We start from the raw sequence: 18,680 nt of genomic DNA, 5'->3' as shown, positions 1-18,680 counted from the left end.
CTGACAATCGATTTCTTTTTATTAGACATTTCTCTAGTAATTTCATGAAAAACTAAGTAATAATTACATTTTGTTTGCTATGTATGTCTGGAAAAAAGTCCGTTTCAAGAAAAGACAGAGTTTCCAAGATGGAAATGTCTGAATTCAATATAAATATCAAAAGTTTCTACTTGCTACTCTGTAGTGATTATCTGCAAAGAAGAATTTAAATTTCTCAAGATGTGAAAAATATTGATGAAGAACTTTATAATAATCCTGTTCAGTTTGATGAGGATGTCTCATATGGTAAATAATTTGTAATTCTGTAACAACAGTTAAAACTTGGTTAAAGATTTATGGATGCTCTTTTTATTGGTAATGAACAATTTTGTTGTATCCATCTCAATCATACGAGAGTAACTCAAAATTTTCATACACGAGTCCCTGTCAATACATGATGAGTTAATGAGAAGGATTTACAAAGTTGGAATTTTAAAACCTAAAATTTTTGTCACCCTAATTTGTTTGGAAATATCTTTAGTTCAAATCTAAAACTAAAGGTTTTTTGAAAAGAATTTAGAATTTGTGAGTATACTGAAAACGATATTAAATGTAGTTGAACCAGTGAATACAAATTACAGTAGAGGGAAATTGCTCGGAGATCTGTATTATGAATTAGTAAAGCCGGTTCTTTCGAAGGGGACAGAATAGGATGAAAAACTTACATAATTAATTGTTGAAATGTTTAACTTTGTATGGCCTTGGTTTATAATCCATTTGAGGTAACAGGATCATAAAATAAAATATGGCACAATATATTTCCTTTGCTGTGAATGACAGCAGTCTAAGATGTCGGACTTTGGATCCGAGTTAGAGACATAGCACAGGTTAAAATCCTTCAAAGTTGCACTTTTTATCAGTACCATCGACCTTGTATTGCATCAACTCTCTTCCTTATTCTGTTTTATAAGGTCCTCGCACATGTCAGTGTTTGCTCATGAGGACAGACAGAGTAAGGGAAAGAAGTTTTGGTTCATAAAACGATCTACTTTTTACAGGACGAGGCATTGAAATGTTAATTTGATCTTGCCTTTGGCATAAGTCGTGGCTGTGCCAATACTTGGATGCTCATCTTAAAATGTTTATATATTTTAATATTGTTTTTAAATGATATAGGTATCTATACCAATATGAACCATGTAATATTTTAAGAGGAAAATGTACAGTTACAAGAAATATTCAATTATTTCATAATTACTGCGAGTACAGCAATTACAAATAATGATTACCTCAAAGATGATCAGTGGCGGCTATTGTAAGATCACCAATATAGCTCTCTGGGCACTCAGCTTGGTCTCTCTACTATATTATGTGCTTGCTGGTTGAAACTAGTTATTACAGTTTCCAAGAGTTTAAAAACTGGTGTATTAATTTAATTATTAGGGTCTACTTAAACTATACCTAATTTTTTTATATTGTTTGAAAATCTTTACCATCATATTTTATTTTAATCTTATCTCAATAAATTGGTTAACAAAAGTTGAATACTTATAATAATAAGAGCATTCTCACAACATGACAAATTTTTACAGAAATTAAAATTATAAACTGGCCATGAGATATCCAAATCCTCTAAGAAGTTACGGGCATACAGTATATTATTGCTGATCGATTTTACAACATTGATATTCCACTTGTTTTCGATTCAGTTACATTGAATTTTACAATAAGTTTGTATATGATGATTTTAAAATTTGCTCTTTACAATATAGTGAATCAGTAAGTATATTTTTTAGATAGGCTATTTTATTTTCTCAAATTGCAATGAGTATCTCATGTTAATTACAAGGACAAAAGTGTCTTCATTATTTTTTACCACATAGTATGCCTAACAGTCACAAAACGCTTATGCTCCATATATTCTTTCTTTCTTCTTCCATTTTTCATGTAGATGCTCTCTGTAGTTCTTCTTCTTCTAAGCCATCTGACTGACCGGTTGGACAGGTGGACAGGGTTTTGTCATTACAAACTGAAACCTGAAGCAAATAGAAGCGTTTTTGACTCAGTGAGCATAAGGCCTTACCTTAGTTCTTGTGTCAAAGACGTTTTGTACTTCCCATTTGATTCACAATATCGATAAGTACAGACCCACACAAAACAAAACCCAAGAACAAAATAAATCAGTGACAACAACAAATTGAAAACTTATGCTAAGTATGTTTGCTGTTAGCGTTGTTAAAATTCCTTACTTTTCTACTAGTACATGAATTAGTGCAATTTAACTGAATCTCTTAACAGCTTTTAGTTTAGAACTGTACACTCTGTGTATTTCCATTACTGTTTAGCCGACTTAAATCTGTAGTACTATTTTTCCTGTAGAATAGACTTAGAGTTGTCTGTAGACTTGTAGATTTTACGTAGAATATAGCATGTCAAACACACTGCTTCATGGTAGAGCCCCAACCTCTGACGCCTCTCTAACCCAAGAAAAGTCTAGTAGGTCGTTTCCTTTCTTGTAAAAGTCACGAAAGAGTGATGAAGGCGTAAGTAAGTCTTTATACTCTCATTACTTTTTAAGTAACAGTACGAGATTATCTCAACCAATTATGTGTTTCTTTAAATTTATCTTTTTAAGACTATCTCATTATATTTTATTAAGTTTTTTATCTGGATAGAAAACTTTTATATATATGTATGTTCCTAATCAATGTTCAAGGTTCCTACTAGTTTCAACAGAAATTTCTCAAGATATTAACCCTAGGAGTGGCACTCTACTAGTACTAATCTTTTTCAGTTATTTTTTGAGTCACCTTAATCAAACTCTCTCTATCAGATATGTTTAAAATGTTATATAGCAAATTATTATTCTGAATATTTTGCTGTTTAATTTCATGTATTAGTTTATATGAATGCATAATACACACACTGGAAATATGCACATTTGGGGTACAAACTTTGGTTTGCCACATTTGCTTCCCTGCAAAATTTCCAGTTTTCTAAGAAAATTAAATTAGTATATATAAAAGTAGCACATTTGGTATATTTTGAGAAAAAAATATTACTGTTATAAATTTTTAAGCATTAATTCAATCATTTGTTTATAACTTTTATTTATATTCATTTTGATGCAATAAAAGTACTTTTATGATGTATTGATCAAGAAAATTATCTCAATAATTACTATTATAACAGATTTGTTAATTATTATATGAATAATTAGCAAAATCGTGCCTGACATTATAGATGCCACTTCCAGGGTTAAGTGCAATTAAGTGATGATGATGGAATCGGAAACATTATCTGGTATTGTGATGAAAAATATAGCCTCATGGTGGAAGATGTTTATTTTGAGTTATTATGATTTTCTATCTTACCATTACAACCTGAAAAATAGCAATTTTTATCTCAAATATTTACCAAGTTGTAGATTTTTTAATATTTGTAACAAAAAATATGTATTTTGAGAAAAGCTCATCTTAAACAGTGTAGAGCCTTATACTGATTTTTTTGGCTCTGCTTTTGCATAACGTAAAATAAATTCATCTAAACTCATACTTCAATATAAGTAAAATTGCAACTTCACCACATTATTTCAAATTAATATACTTAGTTTTTTTTATATTGAAGAACAAGGTATCTTGTATTTATTTTAGATATATTTTATTGTTTATTTAATAGTGATGGTATCTAATACAATCATATGCGAATAAATCTATATTTTTTCTTTTTCATTCAATTTATTTTTGTCCCAGTTTTATTACAGTATTTTATTTGAACTCTCATAACTATATAATAGAAGTAGTAAATGTTCTGAATACTTGACTTGTCTTTCCTATAATTAATGAAGAATATATGAATAGAGTTTTTCTATAATTAATAGAGAATATATAACAGAAAGAAGAAAACCTGCTGCTGAAGTCCCTGTGTAAATAAAACCTCTCTAAAAGCCCTGCTAAAACCTTTTCTTTATACATTTTTGTGCAATGTATATAATGTATTTTTCTTTCAGCTTGAACTCTATGTGTGCTTCTTATTATGAATTTCATTCATAGCTGTTTTCTATTGTTTACATTTTATCATTGGAATGGGGTTGTTGGAACATTACAATAAGTTGTTTTAAAGAAATGAAATTGCTCGTACTTGCTTGTTTAGAAATCCTTACAAATTTATTTCAATTGTTATTGCACATTAAATCTGTTGTCCAATCGTGTTGATTTCCATGCTATTTCTTGCAAAGGCTCATTTAATTTATCGAGTCTTATTGCAATTATGTGTAATTTGAAATCGTTAGAAACACGATAATTTGATAAAAAAATTGAGTCTTAGATTTTGATCTATCGTATATATTCGTAACCTTCAGAAAATGTTTAACAAGGTTAAAAAAGTAGTTTTAATTTTTGGCAAAATGTAATCTGTGAATTTTGAACCTTACATGAATTTCCAGAAAAATGTTAATTCTCTGTGCTAATTCGAGATACTGATCAGGAAATATTGGAAGCATAAAAAATGGAGATATGATCAGTTGTTTATTTATTGCTTATAATTATTACAATATGAGATAGAATTGCATCGTGAAAGGTTTTTACCACATTTTTGAAGTGCAATAAGAATTCTTTAACATTGCAAACAGCCTTAATTGGTGAAATAACTTCTTACTTGGTGAATCACCTTTTTCCAAACTTCCAATTGTCTTACAATTTCAATACCATACTACAATAAGCATGGATCAATATCATTTCTTATTTTTCACTCGATTCAGTTTTTTTGGCTGTTCTGTGGTCTTCTTGGCATGAACTTTTGAAAAATTGTATTTTGTAAATATTTCTGTATATTGTGAGTAATTTAATCGTATTGTGTATATCAAGGCATTTAAATTACATAAGTTGACAGTACATTTTTAAAATTTTTCAAAACTGATTGTTCAAAAATAAATTTCATAATTTGAAAATAAAGTAAACAATTTTTATTATTTTTAAAATCTATAAAGTTTAATTTTTGATAACATCTTTATGAAACTATGACTTTTAATTATATTTTAAGATTTAAATTTGTATATTTAAATTTTGAGAAGCAATGTCTTATTCATTTAAAAAAAAATCTGTAACAAAATTTAAATTTCCTACGCTGCTCACATTAAATTGATCATACATTATTTTACTATATTGCTTCATATTAGTTAACTTTGGTTTTCCATCTTTATTTTATTGTTTGCATCGCACTTTCCACTCAGAAGAAAGAGCACTGTTCCTGCTAAATACGATACTCCGTACGTGAAGAAGCCGATGGTGAAGAAGTCATTCGGGAAGGCCACTAATCCAGAGGAGGCGGCAGTCGACAGTGTCAACAAGATCATCACGTTCGGCAACATGCCAGTCTACAGGTACAAACATGTCCAGTCTTGTTTTGCTTGCTGTGCTGTCTCGCTCCCGCCTCAGTTGCAATAGGTTTAAAATTCTTTTCCGGACCCAGAAAGACAAAATAGAAAGGAATTTTTTGAAAAAGTAGTCTAACTTTTAAAACATTCTTTACAAAAAAAACTTCATCGCTAATAAAAAAAAATATACAGTAGCATTTAAAATCGATATATTGGTAATTAATTATATATAAATAATAACAGTAATTATTACTGAAATAATATAAATTTCCTCTTGTAATGGCTCTTATTGAAAGAGTTTACCATTGAACTGCGCTGTCTATGCAAGCCATCTGCTTGAAAAGAGCATTAGTAGTGAGTCAGAAACTAGCTACTTTAAGCAGTTGATTTCTTGTTTATTAGGACTTATTAACTTCTGTAAAAATTATTAAATATATTTTATTTTCTAACTAATAGTCTTGTAATTACACTTTAATTATTATATTGAATATTGTTTTAAAGATAAAAATATTAAATCTCCTTAAATCATAAATTTAAGTTGTCACTGTTTTTGTTGTTTATTGTTAGTGTTAGGTAAATAAATTTTATTTTTAATAAGACTGTGAAAGAAAATCACAGTAATTAAGTTAGCTCTAATTACTAATATAGTTTTAATTTACTACAAAACAGAAATAAATTTATACTAACTTGTGCTTTTTTACGAAGATCTCAAAATTACTACCTAAAATATAAAAATTTACAAATTATTATAGTATCTCTTCTTTCAAGGAGAATGATTGCACAATTCTCACTCTCTACTGTGGTATAAGAACGTTTTGTAAAATAATCTAATTTCTCTGTATTTTGCATATAAGACGATTCATGTTATCTGATGCAGAGTTCATAGCTTAGGGTGATTATGCTATTATTTGTGATTCTATCAACCATGATTTATAATGATCAGGCATTTATGTACTTTACCTGTATTGATTATTATGCACCAGGAGGTACCCAAACGGTCTAGAATTGAGCTATGTTGGGCAGAGCTTATGTGGTACTAGGCATTAAATACTTTTGTATTTCTCCAACTACGCGATCCTGCTTACCTTTTCCGAGTTTAACGGAATCAGTATTGTCATCTGGTAATTTAATAAATAGTAGCAATAATTCATTTTGTGAAAGCAGTTCCGTTTTCTCTTTGGTTTTTGTCATGATGGATTTGTGAATTTTTCCATCTCTTACTTATCATCAAAAATGTGATCTGTCATCTCCTACTTCATTTGTGAAACAAAAAATATATATTATGATGTTTTTGCTAAAATTGTCATGTCAGATGATTTTATGAGTGACTTGTCATGGGAAAATATCTTGTTTTTACATTTTGCAATGATCCTTTTGATCTCTATAACGACCCAATGACATTCATTGTACCAAGTCCTTAGTTGTTTAATATATTATGTAACAATATTTTCAATGGTCCACTGCCACTTATCAAACTCAATTTACAGCTGCTGCATGCTATCAATTAAATTCACTATGACAAAAAACCAAGAAAAGTTGAATCTGCTTTCTTTATTGTGACCTAACAGAACCTTTGTAGGTAATTTCTCTATGAAAAGAACTCTTTATGGTTTTGAATATGTTTAAGTGGGAAACAATACACCTATTATGTACCTGTTGGAAAAACCTAATAGGCTTATAACGATAATTATTTTGTTACATTTTGAGGACAATTTAAGATAAATATGTACCCACTTTCTTTGAATAATGTCAAAAAAATACAAATTGTAAAAGTAAATTCTTTTTTGGAAAACATTTCAAGATTTAATAGTATAGTTCTTTTTATAGTTAGTCAAAATATAAATTAACTATTTTAGGTACATAGGTACCTATAAGCATATGTAATACACACACAAAATTTCAAATCAGTAGGTTACCCCAAAGCTGAAATACAGGTACAAAAACTCAAAATAACAAGTTTCCAAAACCTCTCAGAAAGAAAAAAGTACTTCAAAACTTATATTTCTCCAGTGTCATATTTTGACTCTTTCTCCTGCTCTTGATCTTCTTAATTCCTTTAATTTGTCTTTTCTTCACTCTAACTTCTTCGGTAATCTCTTGCAAGGCTTTTTCAGCTTTTTTTACTTTTGTTGTATCAATTTTACACAATCCTTATAAGTACTCTTTCCTGCTCCCTACACCCACTTTCTGAAAAACTTGTAACTTGGCCATTGCACCATCATTAAATGTTATTACTACAACTAATGCTTCTCATTTCAGAGTATTGTGTCCTACAAACACTCTTCAGAATTTTAGACCAAATTACACGATTTACACTCTCATTTGAATTTTGTGTTCTTCCATGAAAACATTTTTATAATATTTCATCTCTTGGGGAATCTCTGAATATTTGTTTTGTCAAGAATTTTTGCTTCTGGCTCTTAGTTTTTATGTGAACAAAATTCACAAGTTGAGTTTTCATTTCTAGAATTTACATCAAGAATTAAGTGCACCATTGGGCAGATTTGACCACTTTTTAACCTCAGTGTAAGATATAAAAAAAATAATTAAAAATCAGTTGGTAATATTTATGTATTGTGTTGTACATCATTGATTTTGTTCAGAAACAAGGAATTTATTGGTCTAAAAAGTAAAAAAGTGTATTTTTAAGATTTTTGGTGACCTCCCCTTAACTGTGCAGGATTTGAAATAGTTAATAAATGCGTACTACATAAACTCTGTTCAGCTCAGTAATATTCTGGAAATATTTGGATACCCCCTTACTCTGCCTGATAATTAATTTATTCCTCCTTCAATCACTCAATATTTTCTGTTCTGGATTATCAAGTATTTTGGTTCTATTAATTTTTTTTCTTTTTGGTTTTCTAGCAGAGGGGACTCCCAAAGGGCAGTATACCGGCCGGTAAACCATATGCCGGGAGGCGGTGTACCATCTAGATACCAGTTAGTGTTTTCCTATATCCATGTGTTTATACTTGTGGTCATCAGTATTGTATTGTACTCACTATCTTGGATGTGCTGTTTTTACTTACCCAACAGTTAAATGGGCAGGTGATAAGTGTACATGGCTAGTTCTAGTGCCCTTGTAAAACATTCCAACGGATTGTTGGGAGCGAAAGAAGTGGTAGATGAAAAGCACATAGCAAGTAATTATTCGTCATGATTTGACCACGTTTCTCTTAGCGGTTTAGTTCATAAAACAAACTAGATTAGTTTTATGTTTGTTTCGTTAAAAATAGTTTTGTTCCTAATTTGCAAGAAAATATCCCTTGAAAAAATCAAGGTCAATTTTTAACGTTTAGTAGAAAAAATGTGTGTCAAAGTTTGAAATAAAAGTTCATTATTTTAAATAGAGTACAGTTCTAAACAACAAAAAGACTGCATGGAATCCAAATGTTGCAAAAACTGATTTGCTGTTAAATTCAAATTTTAATTTTAATCGAGTGTTTTACCGAACGTTGTATTGAATTGATATAAAATATTTATCAATATGAAGCAGTGTGCTGACTGGCCACGCTGTAGAGTTAGATGTGCACTGAAATATATTACGACACTGATATGATAGTGTGATGATAGTTGCATGCAAGCACGTTAGTTTTTTCATTTTGTACCTATCATAATAATTATCTTTAAAATATAATCTAATTTATAATAGTTTTATCGCACTTTTATCTGGATATATCTTTTTGTTAGATAGTGCCTGCTGGTATTTTACATACTTTTTATGCAACAATGAATTTATTCTCTTTTTAGTCTTAATAACATTTTTAAATGCAATACTTCATAGAATTTATTGAAATTATTTTGTCTCTTCCAGACATTGAAATACATGGAAGCAACTTCTTTATTAAGGAACTCTATGTTCTGCTTTCAGTAGGATGAGATTTTAAAATTGCTATTCAAAGTTTTTGTTTGGTATCTGAAAAATTTGTGTAATTTTTTAAGGAGTTTGTTTCAACTGTTTTTCGTGCAGTTAAGTCATTTCATACTCTCTAAAATCTTATCCTTACTTATTTTTAATAAAGGTCTTCTTAGTGACTGATTATTATAAGATCGTTTTCAATTTTACTACAACATAGAATCTAATGTTATTGTTGTGTATTACTAGGTTTAAAAAAAGTATTTTATTTTGTATTGAAATAGTAATGTTTTAATTAGAAAATAGAGTACGTTATACACTCTTATTGAATAAATGAAGTACAATTTTACTCAATAAGACTTGTATTACTTTTTAGGGAACATCAGATGAAACAAATGAAAAGGCATCCTGGAGGCTCTGGCAGTGAAGATGACCCTACACACTCAGGTGAAGTTCAGCTCCATGATAGTTAGTTATCTTATCTGCTGAGATAACACATATAGAACAGATTAAACATAGGTGTTCTTGCTACACATATACACATGAACATGTGAACTGTATTTTGTATAGAGCTGTGAGAGGACAATGACCTTGGAAATGTTTATTTTGAAACATCTACTCCCCCTCTCAGCCAGCAGATATCTATTTTTAACCCAACAGCTTCATGTCAGTCAGTTCAGTTACTTCACTTGTTCAGTAGCATAGTCGTAGTTGCGTGTTGTGGTTAATAGTGTGTACATACTTTGTATTTTAATTACATACTGTGTCTGTGTGTGTGTGTGTCTTATACATTTTTATTTATCGTACCATTTTTAGAGTAACTAGGAATATTGAGGTTATGTTTGAAAATGGGAAATCCGAACACCTTTAGTCCCTACTAGTTCAGATTTTTGACTCTCTACTGTACTAGGTTTGTTCAAAATAATAACTGGAATTTTGAAATATTGCAGGAATAATAATATGCTGTGTATTTTTGTAGGTAAACAAGTCTGAACAACAAATGTTTACTGTTAACCATATTGGATCAATAGTCAGTTGTTAACTGTCAAAAAGGTTACATGTACAGGTATTTTGGTTATTTTTTTATATTTTAAAAATTGATCAAAACATTTGTATTTACTTTTGTTATAAGAATGGAATAAAGTGTAACAGTGTTTTAGAAATGTTAAACTTTGGTTTTGGTGAGCCTACTATGAAAATACAATGTAACCATATAAACATTAAAGATTCCTCCCTGGATGTTTAGTTCGATTTAGGACAAAAACAGTGTCAAATGGAATTCTCTTAGGAATTACTAAATGAAGTCAACAACAATACAAAACTAAAGAAAAGTTTTATAACAGGTGATGAAAATTGTGTTAATGTACTTCTCAATTGTCTCTGTAGAAGCTTTCTATATCGCCAAGAGAAAAAGCTGAAGAGCAATCATTTGAAAAATGACTGGATATGCACATTTTCATGAAAGTTGTGCTCAATGTGTTATTTGATTTTAATAGCATAGTGCATCATGAATTTTTGCTACACAATGTTCAAACCATCTATAAGGATTACCATTTATTTACATGTTCAATGTTTGCATCATGCAATCCGAAAAACCTTAGGTTATATGGTAAAGCAATATATGCCTTTTGTAATACGATATGCACCTGCTTACACTTGCACCTGATGATTTCTTCACCAATAACAAAACTGTAACAATACTTCGGTCTCTTTATTTGCCAAACATTATGTTGTGACTTTTTTCGGTTCTCTTGAATGAAGAGAATCGTGAAAAAAACGTTTTATCTTCATTGATAAGATCAAAACAAAATTTATGAACGCCAACCATCTGAATTTTAAAATATTTCATGCTGATCATCTTTGCCCATATTGTCTTAGTCTACTTTAGTATCTTATAAATTCACTGCAGTAAGTCCTTAGGATAATAATTAACTACTGTATTACTGCTGATACACCATAGTATAATTATTTTCACAGGTTAAAATTTTCACTTTTGGGTATGTGCAAAATTATTAAGTCTTGATATATCTACAGGTGAGGAAGAGACAGTCTCATTCATCGACTTGCCACCAAACAATCTGTCCAAGCTGCCAGAAAAGGGAATTCTGAAGAAGCCTTGTCCCTACGGAGGTGACGTTTGCATGAAGGAGAAATGGGCAAGCGAAGGTGATTCCCAGAGTGACAACCAAGAGATACTATCACAGTCGGACAACAACCTCGGACCTGACATGATGGCTGGGGGAGCCATCTCAGAGGTGAGTAAGACAGGATGGCTGCGGAGCCATCTTTTGAGGTGAGAATGGTAAAATACGGTTGCTGGAAGAACCATCTTTGAGACACGAGGAGGGGTTTAGGGAGCCATCTCTGGTGTAGGCTTCGTTCCTGTAAATTAAATCCTCTCGTTTTCTTATGGAAACAGTTGGATCTTATGTCCATGTAACTTCAGCCTGTTATGCACATTTCGTGAGCTTCTTTTAATGATCTTTGGTGTACCTCACAACCAAGTCTTTGAAATTTTTTGTGACAAAACTTTAGTGCTGTCTATAAAAAGTTCTACATTAACTCAAACCTGAGATTTGCAATAATCAAAAATATCAACAGCCCCAGAATTGAGTCTTAGAGAATACAAAACAGAACCTCCATAGTTCATGTTGAAATGAGAAGTGAGGAATTTTTTTCTTGTCTTGGTAGCTAGAGATAGCTTTCAGCACCACATCCTCAATTCCATAATGTATTAGCTCGTTAAGTGGATGCTATCTGGTACACATTCATTCAATGTTTACCTTGAATGAAATATTGTGAGAGCCAATCATCAACTTTGGAAGAATCAGTTTGGATTGTACAGATAGGAATGGAGTAGTTGTGAAATGTCCCCCCATGAAATCATGATGGTCATTGAGCTGGAAGTGGTATAATTGCATTTTTCGTTTTGTCTCCATTTTTGTTCCAGAAAGGTTTACTTCTTGCCTATACCAGTTACATCAAAAATGTATGATGTCACTTATATCTGAGCAACTTAGAGCACAACTTTCAAGACACTGTGATGAGGTGACTTGCTCGGTACATAATAGGTTAATATGCTGTGGATGATGATGAATACAGTGGCCTTTAGTAACTGTATAATAAGCTTAGACCTGGTGGAGATATCCATTGTCTTCTCTGCTTCAATCAGTATTGGCTAGAACAGGGCTAGTCTATCCTTCTTACAAAAATGCTATTGACTAAGGTTGAGATTGTTCCCCTATGATTTCTGTTTCGTGTGATCTCAGCAGGTGATTGTCACAATTCCTTCTCCCTAACTTTATAATAGAATAATATAATAATAGGCTTTATAATAGAATAGACTGTATCGCATATGTGTGCCAGAAATACTGATGATAGAAAGCAAATGGCAGTTGCCTAACCTACCTAACCAAATCCAACTAGTTCTGTGTGATGATTTAGCTTCAATTGGTCTATCCCATTTTAATCTTCTTTTGCATGTCTACATTTTGATTAATTAGACTTTAGTATAATGAAAATATTTTTTTAATATGAGTTTGCCCAATATAGAATGTGTAATAGTATTTTGTAATAATAAACGTTTCTCTGGTTTGCCGCAAGACAGTGTGTAGCCTAAACTTTCCAGAGCAGCAACCAAATTTAGGATTAGATGACATATTTCCTCATAAAATATAACATAGTTAAAGTCTCTAACCATCCTGCATATCCTATCATTCTAGAAATACTGTAAAGGACCTTTTAAATTTAAATTTATTAATATGTCCAGTCATGAAAATTCAGAACAATAATGAAAATAATATCTCCATTACAACTGGAGTCATAGGCATAAACCAAAACAGGCCTTTACTGACAAGAGTCTGAAAATGTCTATGTCTTGGATGATTTGACATGTTGATAGGATAATGTCTTCTTTAGAAATTTCTGCTTTAACAAACCAAGAAATGGTGTGAATCTATTACTTTTAAAGTGCTTTAGGCTTTTAATTTAGATATATTTATATATTTTAATTTTATGTTTATTTATGTGTTATCAGTGATTTAGAATAGGTCTGTTTATACACTATAAGGACTGCAATTCAGTACCTTTCTTTCCTGAATGTTTCTTTTTTTTAAAGTTGTTAAAGCTATATTATCTGTGCTACCTTATCAGCTTACATTAGGTCTATTAGATCTGTAGAATTGTATTATGTTGAAGAAGTTTTACTTTAAGTTAGGAAATGATTTAGTAGTTTTTACATTATAGAACTTCTTGGTTTCTGAGATATTGACTGCAACTACTAACACATGAAGGAATCTAAAACATTTTTAAAAAGATTGTTAAAAAATTGTTTGCATTAATCATAATCGTAGTAACGACAATGGAAAACCTCTGTGACCGTGGTGCGTTTAGGTGGAGAGAACGCTCAAGTCACTGAATGGCTACCATGAGGACATACTGGAGGCACTGCGGACGGCTGCGTCACACCACAGGCCCTCCTCAGCTACCCCGGCCAGCTCCAGCAGTGAAGATTTGCTGCGGCGAAGTCTCGCTGCTGCGGTGGAGCATGGTTACAAGCGAGCACTCAGCCAGGACAAACTCTGTGATGGCAGTGAGTCGCAGTTTATTGTCTAGCTATAGACAGTGTTCAATTTCTAAATCAGAAAATCTAAAATGTTTTCTAAAATCTAAAATGTGTTCAAAATTGAAATCGGTAGCGGAACTGTAATTTTCCGGAAATCTGGCGACATGGAACACCTACCAAACTGAAGGCTCTCTCCTGGAAATTTTTGAACATGTCAGGTCTGAAACAGTGTTTTAAGCATTTCTGACGTGTAAGGAAAAGTTTGTGCTCAAACTAAAACTGCCTACTTTTTTTAGAGAGAGGTACTAGAATGCCAGTCCGATGCTTCTGCCTCAAATCAAGCACTTGGTACAGATATCATTATCTCAACTGTCATTAAACTCTAGAAAACACTCTACATAGAATAAAGCCAATAGTTCGGAAAGTTCAATGTTCAACAGAAATCCCAGTATTTTTGTTCACTGTATGTGTACATAATTGCCTTATTTACTAACAAGCATTAATGTATATTTATTCTAGTTCCTGTAATTCCTCGAAGTTATGAAATGCCTAAATTTCTTTCTCCATAGTACAAATACTTTATGTTTTTACTAGTAGAGGCATTTGGAAAGTAACATAATAAGTAAATTTGAACAGTAAATTAAGTAGCTAACAGGTATAAAGTTCAATTTAAAGAATATTTTTTAGTTAAAATTACTTTAGTTTTCATTCTATTTTTAATACAGTTCTATACACAAAATGGTTCACTAAGTGATAACACAGCATTCCAAATGGTAAGAATTTGTCTCAACTACCCTTCATTTCAATTTGTCTCAACTACCACTCAAACCGCAGTCATGTGGTTAGTCTACACAATTTATTGTGTCTTGTTTATTTATGCACTTTGTAGTTTTCTGTTTTTATCTCACTTTTATACTAAATAGTGTATTTTACACATGAATCAAGATTGGATATCAACACTTTAAAATTTAAATAAGTCATGAAATTGCATCTATCTCAAGTTCACAATTGACAATAGACTACATGTTTTGAAATTATACCGTAACAGGATTTCTGACATATGGAATCTTCATCGCTCTTAAGGGACTAAAATCAAAATAGCCACCAGTGTATGCGGCTCTCAACCTTAAGTTTTATGTTTTATGATTTGAAACCTAAAAAAGTGAGCAGAATCCATTTTTTGAAAATCTTGTTTCTGTTTTATACAAATAATGGGAAATGTCCTTAATCCTTTTATTATTTGAAGTTACATTTTAGCTATAATTTCATTACAAATTTTGACACCTATGATCAGTGAGAGTTAAAAGTTTCTCTTACAGACTTGTAAAATATTCCATTAGTCTCATAGAATAATTTAAACAGTCACTCATCATGTTCATCAAAACTATAACCATCCTACCGATGGGCAATTCAATCCTTTCTTTTCAATGAAGATTTTTTTACTAGTAGCCTATATATTTTTCCGTTTTCAGCTGTATTATTTTTCGTAAACCAAGTTTAGGCTAATTCCTCTCTTTTACTGCAGGCCACTCGCAGTCACAAACCCACACTGTGATGGTGGAGGATCCGTCTGCATCATCTCTTATGCATCATCACCATCGGAGCAACCACCGGAGTGATGCAGGTACATACGTGATTTTAAATAGTATTGTTTTTGTTATGCCAATACGGTACATCACAGGAATACTTATGCTGAACACGCTTATATGTTTCAGTAAGTCTTCACACCGTAAATAAGTAAAGCATTTGAGACCATTTTCCCTTTCATTGAACTATTTTTTTGCATTGTTACTCAACATCAGGTGGCTTTTTTTTCTAGAAACTAAGTTAATTTTCCACTCCAGTGTTTTTGTTACAGTCATCAAAATTCAATAATCACTTGCAAATTTTAAACTCCAATTCACAATCTAACATATATTTCAAGATCTATGTTTGCTCAGTATGTAAGGCATCAGGAGTACAGTCTTCAATAATAGCAAATTATTGTGATTTATTTCTTTCTTCCAAAACCTTCTGTCGAACTCTTTCCCCACAAACTTGTATAACTCATTTTGTGAGTCTTTTGACAGATAATGAGCTTTAACCCATTTCCCCTCTTCTTGGGCTTTTTTTTACTTTTGAAATATGCTCTCTTAGTAAAGGGTCATATTCCGCCAATAGCTCTATCAGACCCAAAAACTTTTAATCATTGTTGGGATCCCTTTTTTCAGAGGTACCTTTGAGAGCTGATCCTCGCTCTTCAAGAAACATGACTACGAAGAGCAATCTTTGAAATACTGTATATCCCTCCAGTATTTTGTTTTTTAAGCCAATTCTGATTTGAACTGAGAATGGATGTCTGATGCGCCACTTAGCCTCCTCTCTAACTCTCTCTATTGGGTGTAGCTACTTTTGTGGGAAGTGCTTGTTTCCTACGACGCTAATTTATTGTACAGCTTCTGCCATCCATATTCCTTTTTCCATCCATCATTATTTAACAAAACAAACATATTTGGATCAAGTTTCTCGCCCCCAAAAATCTTTTAAAAAAGCCTACATGGTAAACCAAATAAGGACTTAGCAGTTTCACTCCATACAAGCCAGTCTCTTCTAACACTCTCTCCATTTGGTCTTTTAAAAAAAAGAACTCTTTATGAAAAAGCTCTTTTTCCATCACTTGGCAGGTCTGATGGCATCATAGGTAGACCCATTTTCACTAAAGTGTCAATCACACTATTAGTCACCACCTAGAAGTTTTTTAGAAGTCCCAAATATGAATTTTTAATGATAGTTCATCCCAAAATGCCCATTTGACATAGCATTTAGAATATTATGATCTTCAAAAAAAATCTTTAGGACAGGTTCTGAGGTGAAGCTATCTGCCGTTGTTTTTTCTTCGTCCACATTACATTTATTATATTATCGCTTTCTGCAGTGTTAGAGTGTTCATCAAAACTATGAGAAACTTCTTCTGCATCAGGGTCGTTGCTAGAACTTGCTGTGGCTATATCTACTTTAATTCCGTCAAATAATGTTCTAAATCCCATTTTTACATTTTCAATTTTCTTTTGCCTTTTTTGCGGTTTTGAGCAACAGATTTATGTTTGTAAGTTATTACCACCATTTTTAGTTATTACAGTGTTCTAGAGGTATGCATTAAAGCGATAGAAAAACTTGAAAAAGTAGGGCATACTGTGATAACTGAGCAAATATGCATTTTCGTTTGTTTTTTTTTTATGTAACTGGGATTCTATTTTTAGTATTGCTGTCATAGAAAATCCATACTCAAGAATGTTTATAATTTATTTATAAAGTTAATTAATAAATTGTAATTATGTATGCCTACGTAGCTAAGGGGGAAAGAAAGTTATTAATGCTATATTTTAAAAACAAATGTACAAAGGGTGCATTTATAAATAAATTTTAGGTAAACTTTAACTACAGCAAAATAGTATGATTGGCATTTGAAACGGCAACAGCTTGTTAGACAGCAAGAAGAATTTATTGATTAGTAAAAATTGCTTTTAACGACAGTGACAGTAACGATTAACGCGTCAATAAAGATTGGTGGGAAATACCAGCTGAACTCAGTAAGCTGCCTCTTATGGCAAATTATGGGACCCATGCCAGACACTTATTATTTGTATTATTTATCTATAATTTTACACAGTCTAGTGCTTAAAACTGATTACTTAAAAAAGGTGTGTCAAATTTAGGATTTGTTTGTAGTAAAATACAATTTTTTATTCGTGTTAAGTTTAGGAATTTTAATCACATTATCTACACCATATATTTTCATATGAACTTACAGCACACTTTTAAGATAAATATTTATCGTAAATAAACTATTCAGTTGTCAGTCGGACCAATAAACTAAAAAAACTATTAGTTAAATTAATCTTCTTACAATTTGTACACAGAATTATACAAAACCAATCACATAAGAACATAAAAACAGCACTGAAATGCGAGCTTGAAGAAAACTTAGTATTGTGTTGTTTTACTTGAGGTTGCATCTGTGGAAAGGAAGGGGAGGGTGGGAAAGAGTGGCGAGTCACTGCTTCCTATCCTACATGGCACAGGGCCCGTGAGAATGTGAGCGACCAGTACCAGGCAGGCACCAAATTTCTCAAAGCTACACCATCACCCTCAGTGTTTACAATTGGTTTATAATGAAAATTAAGCTAATCTAATCATTCTCTGCGCATTAAGCACATTGATAAAAAGTAAACTTTTTGAACTTAATTATTATTTAGTTAAATTAACATTGTAACTTTTTTAATGAATGTACATTTTAAGCATTGGGTTATTTTTAATTTAAATATATATATATTTATTTATATACATATATTTAAATATATATATATATTTATATACATATATTTATATATATATATATATATATATATATATATATATATATATATATATATATAATTATCACTGGCCCTCTATGAGTGCGGACACCTCTTCATTTACTCCCCCTATCACCGGCCCTGCAGATGAGCTGTAAAGTGATTCAAACAGTTGATTTTTCCGGACATTTGCCATCATTCAGTGAAACAAGAACTTGTTTGTTTCACTGAATGATGGCAAATGTCCAAAAAAATCCTGTTTCCTTCACAATCATTCCATTGTCAAAAATAACCTTCAAACAAAGACTAACAGTTGAGTCCCATGATTAAGTTGGAACAAAATGGGCTCTAGCCAGCTGCCTTGATGAATACTTCCCTGCTGACATGTCTCACTCTCAAATTTTGTAATATGTACACCTTGTTTCCAACTAATGTTTCATCAAAACCATAATAACTCATCTTTGTCAGTGCCATTTCATGGTTCATAGAGTCAAATGCTTTGAGTGTATATCACAAGAGAACCTTATATCACTAAATAAATTTGCAAGAACATTATACGTGCTACAAGGC

At 31.5% G+C, this 18,680-nt stretch overlaps 1 protein-coding gene across 1 annotated transcript in view; it reads left to right on the top strand.

Moving 5' to 3' along the window:
* Positions 1-18,680, top strand: part of LOC124366753 (disintegrin and metalloproteinase domain-containing protein 11) — a 492,839-nt gene that overhangs the window by 462,501 nt on the left and 11,658 nt on the right. Inside the window, exons 19-24 of the mRNA XM_046823354.1 lie at positions 5,210-5,359; positions 8,222-8,296; positions 9,589-9,659; positions 11,247-11,467; positions 13,605-13,803; positions 15,302-15,400. Of these exons, the coding sequence (XP_046679310.1) occupies positions 5,210-5,359; positions 8,222-8,296; positions 9,589-9,659; positions 11,247-11,467; positions 13,605-13,803; positions 15,302-15,400 (815 nt within the window). The remainder of the gene's footprint in view (positions 1-5,209; positions 5,360-8,221; positions 8,297-9,588; positions 9,660-11,246; positions 11,468-13,604; positions 13,804-15,301; positions 15,401-18,680) is intronic.

The sequence above is a fragment of the Homalodisca vitripennis genome, chromosome 7 (genome assembly GCF_021130785.1).
Source record: "Homalodisca vitripennis isolate AUS2020 chromosome 7, UT_GWSS_2.1, whole genome shotgun sequence".
NCBI classification, from domain to species: Eukaryota; Metazoa; Arthropoda; class Insecta; order Hemiptera; family Cicadellidae; genus Homalodisca; species Homalodisca vitripennis.
The sequence above is the reverse complement of the archived record's forward strand: the minus strand, read 5'-3'. Positions and strand labels throughout refer to the sequence as shown.